This window comes from Arachis ipaensis, chromosome B8 (genome assembly GCF_059453495.1).
Source record: "Arachis ipaensis isolate K30076 ecotype BB chromosome B8, ASM5945349v1, whole genome shotgun sequence".
Lineage (NCBI taxonomy): Eukaryota > Viridiplantae > Streptophyta > Magnoliopsida > Fabales > Fabaceae > Arachis > Arachis ipaensis.
The window spans coordinates 7131630-7140049 of record NC_142443.1 but is presented as its reverse complement, the minus strand read 5'-3'; the positions used below and the strand labels follow the sequence as shown (position 1 = coordinate 7140049).

At 30.1% G+C, this 8420-nt stretch overlaps 1 protein-coding gene across 1 annotated transcript; it reads left to right on the top strand.

Moving 5' to 3' along the window:
* Positions 1-287: 287 nt before the first annotated feature.
* LOC107613653 (putative axial regulator YABBY 2) lies at positions 288-8016 on the top strand. Its single transcript, XM_016315747.2, is given in 7 exon segments — positions 288-500; positions 2760-2888; positions 3048-3183; positions 4147-4195; positions 5556-5631; positions 7677-7778; positions 7780-8016. Coding segments are annotated over 7 exon segments (579 nt in total). The 5' UTR covers positions 288-434; the 3' UTR covers positions 7801-8016.
* The last annotated feature ends 404 nt before the right edge of the window (positions 8017-8420 follow it).

Below are 8420 nucleotides of genomic sequence, written 5' to 3'. Positions count from 1 at the left end.
CTATAATCCATCTTTTCTTTCAAAAATCAAAAGCCGCTAACCCCACCCCCCGACCAGACTAGTCCCATCCTCACCATTGAGATTTTTGTACACATCCTTTCCCTTTCCATCTTTTCCCATTAATAATAAATCACAAATAATAAAAATGAAAAAACAAAAAACAAATAGTAATAATAGTAATAAGAAAGTTTCTTTCTCCTTTTTACTAACCTTTAATTTTTCTTTGTTGTTTTCTTCTGGGGTCTCTTGTAATAAATCCATTGATCTATCTAGCTAAGCTTGTGCTGTGTGCACTTTGTTTCAGCCAAACAATTCTCTTTATTTCTCTTCACCTCCTTCTTCTTCTTCTTCTTCTGTGATCTCTCTATATAAACCTACTAAGCACAACACTCACTCTTCACAACAAATATTTTATTTTTTATTTAAAAAAAAAAATGGACATGATGGGAACCGAACGTGTTTGTTATGTTTACTGCAACTTCTGCAACACCACTCTAGCGGTACAATTCTTAGTTCATCTTCTTCTTCCTCTCTTCTTTAATTTTAATCTTCTCATCTTGTTCTTCTTCTAATTAAACTTAATATAACATACAATTTCTTGTTCATGATGAGCTGCTATGTTCTATTTCCTGTGTTATCGAGATCACGATTATAGCGAAGATCGAAATTGAAGTGAATTTCTAAGCTGGAATGTGCTTTAGATCGAGAATTTGATTTGACTCCTCCTACTACATACTAACTTATATTTTATGAGAAAAATGAAAACTGAGTTTTAATTTTGTTCTAAGAAGTGCTTCAGCTGTGTTGCTTAGAGGTAAAGGTGTTATGTATATATTGTGGATCTTTCATTGAGGAAGTAATAATTAAGAATTGTCCTAATTTGAGAGATAAAAATGGAGATTTGTAAGTCAGAACTAAGAAATTTTACGAGATTTTGATGAATTTATATGAAATTAAAAAGCATAATATATATATAAGGGCTACGATGAGTAGGTAGGGCTACTCTATCTCTACTCCCAGGTGTATTAGGGTTCTTCTTCTACTATATATAGAGAGCTCTTTAATTTCCCCCTCTATCTTACTCTTTTTATTTATTTTAGTTCTTCAGGTGACTACAAATAGCATGGTATATATGATCTCATATGCTATATGTTTGTACAAAAAGCCTAGCCATGTTTCAATAATATAATGTCTCAGCTTTTCTTTCTTTTTCTTTTTATTTTTTTTTTCCCTTTAATTTGCTTTCTGTATGTACTTGAGGATAATTAACACAAAGGTTTTCCATGAAATTAAAATCTCTCTTTCTCTTTCTATTTCTATTTCTATTTCTCTCTCTACAAAAAGTATATCTGTTTCTGTGTGATGAGTTATGAAGGACTAAGGGGTGCTATGTTGTGTTGTTGTGTTGATGATGATGATGAGTTTTGGCAGTGAAGCGTCTTCTTTTTTCGGATGATGATGATCAAGTTTTCTTTCACAATTTCAGACATGTTTCTTTTAAGTGTACTGATGCAGTGTCCTCTCTTTTCTTTTCTACAAGAACCTCTCAGAGATATTAGAGATAGAGATTATCACATCAAGACAAAATCCCATTTTCCCACCACCCAAAAATAATGCACTCTATGTGTTTGTTTAATTTACTCTTCCTTAATTATTATTATTATAGCTTTAGTTTTTTTTTATATAGGAAAAAAAAAAGGGTTTTGGTTACTTTTACCACACTCTCTCTGATGCCTTTCATCATAATATCTCTGTTGAAATTTACTCCTTTTGAGAAAGCATTATCTCTCTTTCCCTCATCCCTCAAATGGAGATAACACTGCACAAAGAGAGAGCAGTGAAAAATTTAATCAGCATCAATTCATGTATCTATGACATGATGATCCACAGAGTTTTCCTTTATTCATAGCCTGTGATCTGTTATGTAGCAGTAGTGGTTAACGGTGTTGCCATGGCCCGTTCCATAGTCAAGTCCCTTTCACCCTTCTCTCTCTATCGATGAGGCTACAATTTCCATCTTTTATCATCCTTGCCTTGCAGTGTCAGCCAAAAAGCAAAGTGAGACATTTGTGTGAGAGTGCTAACTTTTGAATTAGCCCATGTCAGGTTCCTTATTTCATATCACAATATCACCTTGCTGCTTGCTACTATAACATGGATTTTGGATGATTCAATATGCTGCTACATACAACACACATACACAAGCAAAGTGGACACCCCATTAATATTATAAAAAGTAGATAGATCAGAGTCCATTCACATTCATTCAGCTTTCTCTCTCATAATGAAAGCAAATATTATTACTCACCTCCGTATCTCAAGCTTCCTAGCTTCTTGTCCTCATCTTTAACCTCTTTTTCATCTATGTCTTCTCTTCCAAAGATTTAATTTTGTTTTTTCTCTTGTCCATGCTTGGAACCTCTTTTCTTGGGAATGTGCTATATATAGCTTCAGCGCAACTTACAGACATATATAACAACTAGTTTTGAATTGAAAGCTCAGACATATTACGTTCCTGTGGTGATGGTTCAAACAAAATGTTACAAAATCTTGCACATATATATCTATAACCTGAAAATCAACTTTACTTAACCTTTGATGTTTAATTTCTCCCTTCACTGAGAGAGAAAGAGAGAAATTAAGCAGGTGATGATTTAGCTTTTAATTAGTTACTGAAATTGTAAAAATAATGAAGTTGTAATTAATATGATATGTGTGGTTGGTTGTGTATGTTGTATTCCAAAAATGGGTACTGGCAGGTTAGTGTTCCATGTAGCAGTTTGCTGACCATAGTGACAGTTAGATGTGGGCATTGTGCCAATCTGCTATCAGTTAACATGGGAGCATCTCTTCAAACATTGCCTCCTCAAGACCCTCACCATCATCAGGTATATATATACATACATATATATATGTCTTTCACCTTCTCTTCCTTCCCTTCCCTTTATTTATTGGGATATAGATTTGTTTGTATGCCACATAAACTGGACTTTGGTTGATATATTAATTCTATGTGTTACTATTAATTATATTGTGGACAATGCAAGTCACAGAAGCAGCACCTGAGCTTCCAAGATCCAAGCAGCAAGGAACTGGGATCATCCTCATCAAGATGCAACAAGTTATCAGCAGCATTTGATCCTGTAGACCATGATCCCCAACCTAGGATCCCTCCCATTCGTCGTGAGTCTCACACTCCACAAATAAATAATACATGTTTCTTGTAGGAAAAAGAGGCTAATTTCTTTTTGAACATACATATACACACAAATACATTTGTTTTTTGTCTCATTGAAAATAGTAGTTAGCATTTGGCATGATGATGATGATGAATCATGAAGCTAAAGTTAATTAATGAATGAATGAATGAAACAAGAGAGTACTTAACTAGGCCAGGCTGAAGGTGAACCTTTTGAGCCAGAAGTTGAGGACAAAAAAGACTCAGACTGAAAACTCTACAAGTGGCAGATGACAATTAATGGAAGAAGCAAAATAAACACACACATCATTATTTTTGAGGTCACTTGTCATATGAGAAACTAACTCAGATTATTTTTTTCATGAGAGAGGGCGTCCATCTCTCTGAGTAACCGGTTTTCTTTGGTACAATGCTACCCAAATTGGCCTTTTCATTTCATTTCATTTTTTTCTTACATCAAAGTTAAGTGCCCACTTCAACACAGATAGTGACCTTACATGAGAAAAATAAATAGACCCATCGATTATTTAATTTGGTTGCAGTCTTGCCTGTGCCCTAGAACATATGCAAATTCATTTTGACAGATCCCAATAATAATAAGTACAATCTACCATCATAGCACCCAAATTAAATAATAATTAACAACCTGTACAAATCAAGCTATCTTTTAAACACATATGCCTAGCTTTTTTCGTAAATATGTTACCACAAACCTTATACAGAAATTTTTATCACATTCCATTCAATGTAACAGTGAATTTTGCCTCTAGCTAGTATGTATATATATATAGCTCAATATGATTTTGATTAATGGATTTATAAAATCATGTTTTAGTGCGTGTTAATAAAAAACTAATTTATCACCGTTATATATAAATTATAGTTACATTCTATATGTAATCTGCTCATCAATATATTCATACTAAATAATCTTTTGATCATCACAGCTCCGGAAAAGAGACAACGTGTTCCTTCTGCTTATAACCGGTTCATTAAGTAAGTATAATATTTCGGATCTACAATTTTTAAATCGTCAACATCGTTGCATTTTCCCATACACTATAGTATACTGTAAACTTGATTATTCTTTTTTTCCTTTTGGTAGGATATCACTTATACCTGCTTATAGCATAATATATTTATGTTCAACACACTCATGTGCAGTTGTCTTTATATTAAATTCATAGTTGAGAGTCGTTAGATTAGACTTATTAAATTATGGAGAGTGCTAGGAGAACAATGAAAATTTTGAACAACATGACCAACTATCAATCAAATGAAAATACACTACATCCTAATTTAATGCTACTAATTAAATTTACTCTTTTAACCCTATTAATTCAAATTGTTTACACATTGTTCAAAAATCTTGTTGGTTACCTATATTTTTTCTTAAATTATTTAACAATTTTCAAATGTTAACTTCAAGTAAAAATAACTGAGTTTCATGATTTGGTCGATGTATTGTTACCATATGAATGCAGTTTATCAACATGAAAAAAAAATATTAAATAATCACGATTTGAAGGTTAAAGACTTGAAGTAATAAAAACAAAAAGAGCTAGTTATAAAAGTTTAGGTTTTTTATTTTTTCCAAAAATAGATTATTCAAAAATTGGAGAACAACACAGACCATATTAAAATGCTAACTTTCTTATAAAGAAAAGTGTTGGGGATACATAGACTTGAAGAATTTAATATTGACTTAAATTTATGATGAATCTTATATGATAATATATTAAATCATAGATAGATAGATAGAATTTTACAATTAATATCTATGTTTTTATCTTTTTAAATAATATTTCCAGTGGCTGACATCTTTTCACAAGTAAGATTTACTGTGACATGGGTATAAATAGCATTACTCATCTACAAAACCTTGATGCATCCAATATAAAAGAAAAAAAGATAGGAGTTTAATTTAGTGATCAAAAGTCAGTTAATTTAACTATTTTTACTAGCATCTTGACAGTTTTGCAAATGTGGCACTGAAGTTATTATCTCAATTTCCATTTCCGATTCACATGGAGATTTGCTTATTAAATTATTATAAGGATAATTAAACTTAGTAAAACTTTGGATACCTAAATCAGTTATTTTGAAAATGGTAATGCTAGAAATAAAAAAAAAAGGTCAAAATTTATTTTATTTTGCATTTATTTATTGCAAGATGTATTAAATAAAATCAAAAATAGTAAATTTTGACAATTTTTAGCTAATATATTTTGGTTATTAAAATTTTTTAAAAATCTACTATATTATATTTAGGATATAATTTTTTGAAGTATAGATGATTTAATTATGGAAAAAAAATAGAAAGATAACAGCTGGTGGTTGCATTTGAATTAATCAGGGAGGAAATCCAAAGAATTAAGGCTAGCAATCCAGACATAAGCCACAGGGAAGCTTTCAGCACAGCAGCCAAAAATGTGAGTTTGAGAGCTTTTATTATTATTTTTCCATTTTCTGCATATTCATTCTGTCATATGAATTCATCTATGGTCTATCACTATTTTTTTCCATCACTTTATTGCTCGCTACTCTTGACCTTGGTGGACGTGGCAACTGCATAGTTCTTTTTATCAAACTCAATTGAAATATTTATCAATCAGTTTTTTTCTGTTTTATATATCTTCTGAATACGTGATTGGTAAGAGAAAGAATAAATATAGTCTGGTCAGAGTTATATTAATTTGGATTTTAAAAAAAAAAATTAAGTGATATTAATATACATTTTTTATTATAAAATTATAAAAATATATACCAATTCATATTTCTTAAAATATATGTATACATTGTATCCTAAATCTTTAACCTGTAATTCCGTAAATAATCTTTAATTTAATTAACTAATAATGACAGACTGTGTATACATGCAACCATGATAGTATTTATCCATCAGATTAAATTTCTACACGTTTTTTACGTACAAAGATTTGTAAGAAAATGAGGTGATAAGTCCTGAAATCCTAGCAGATAAGTGGACCCTGCAAAGGAACTAATCTCCTCTAACCAAAAATGGTGTAAAAGAAGATGTAGGGACAAATGTGAGACATAATATACAAGATTTACACTTATATTTGGTTACGACAAAATAATATTTCCTAAAGAATTCAAATGCGATTGCTTAGCGAAGTCTGTATACGAGGGAAATGATGATATAAAAATATTCTCCTAGGAAACAGCATTTGCTTTGGCTTCTCTATTTTTTTTTTTTTTATTAGAGAAAAAAAAGGAGGAAATGCTTAACTCATAGAGACTAAGAAAAAAATATATATATTGAAAAAATAACATATCTTCAATCTCTTAAAAACTAAAACATTGTATCTCATTTTACCTTACTTTAATCATAATAATACTAAGACGAGTTCTATATATAATGTCTAAAAATTACACATGTTCTAATTTTATATTAAAAAAAATTGAACTCCATAATAAATACATCTCTCAACATTTTCATTTAAGTAATTTAGACAAAATTTGTAAATACTGTACAAATTTTTTTAATTATAATACTGATCATTCCAAAGTTGAAAAGAGGTTTTTACTATAAATAATAAATATAATACTTCTATTTTTTATCCTTTTGCCCTATATATGGATGCTGTATGAAACTGCTACTCATAAGTGATTTCTGGCTAAAACATCAGGGTATATATACCTTAGATATGATTCGGTTAAAACTTGTATCAATAGATAAAAGATGTACTATCCCTTTTCTAATTTTTCACGTGCTCTACCTATGACGTGTAATTTATATCAGCAAAATTCGTAATTTTGATCATTATGTACATGCATGCATCTTCAATTCAATTGTTCATGATGATATTAGCCCAAACTTCCCAATCATATATGCAACAAAGCTAGGGGCCCTAGTCATATTTATGCATAACCTCCATTTTAATTATGCTTTTCTTTAGTCAAATTGCTTCTATATATAGGCAGTGCAAAATGTTATGCATGATATTAATTTGTAGTACATCACATATCTAAAACCACATATAGGTTAAGGCGTGAAACTTAAAAATATTACAAGAATTGATCATTGAAAATAATAATAGTAATTCTCATTATTATTATTTGTGTTATTATTATTATTATTTGTGTTATTAGTATATTTAAAAATAACTTTTCGTTGACACTTAATACAATTTACTAATAATAAAAAACATGATTTTATATATTAGAGTGATCATTACACTAAAATTAAAAAAAAAAAAAGACTATATGAGTGTAAATGAAATAGGTGTTTAAATTTTTAATGATTATTTTTCATAATGTTGATGAGTTAGATTTATATATAAAATGACCCCTAGCTAACTTCGGTCCTACAGCTGAGTGAAATTTACCCTTGAAAGTATCATGAAGGTTAATCAATTATTTTGCTGTATGTTATATAGTTTAATTCTCTCTTTTGATTGTTGTCTGATCTTATAAATTATTATTAATTATATTAAATATTTGAATAATGCAGTGGGCTCATTTCCCTCACATTCACTTTGGATTAAAGCTGGATGGAAACAAACAAGCAAAGTTGGACCAAGGGGAAGGGACTCAAAAGTCTAATGGATTCTACTGATATAAATGGAAGCCTATGAGTATCAGCTGGTTTTTTCTATGCTTGACCTAAATCTGTGAAAAAATATGAGAGGGTTGATCAGATATCCCAATCATACACAACTGGATGGGATAAACTTTCCTGAACATTAACCTCATCCTCTCACGTTTAATAGTATATTTGTATTGCCCTATTATATGTTATAGTTGTTATGAAATGATTATTATTATTATTGCTATTCTTGTTATAGCATTAATTGTTGTTATCTGGAGAGCACTTTATTAAGTCAACATTACACTGTACTACACTTATTATTATTACAACAGATCCATCTCATTTTGATTACTAGTAATAATAATCTATCTATCTAAGTATCTATCTATGTATTTCTCTTATCATCTATGATTGCAATTATTGATGATGATGGAATCTTATTATTTACTACTATATATTTTATTCTTTTGAAGCTGATGAGGACCACATGAATAGTGCTTTTCATTTTTGAAATTGTTACTGTTTGACCCTTTTTGGGTATATGTTGTTCGTTACCCAGTGGAACAGTCTTTTAACCACCATGTTTTTCTTTATACATCTTTTATTGTTGAAGGGTGTTTCTTCCTTGGAGCTTTGTGCTCTGGGTTTATTTGAACTATATATGAT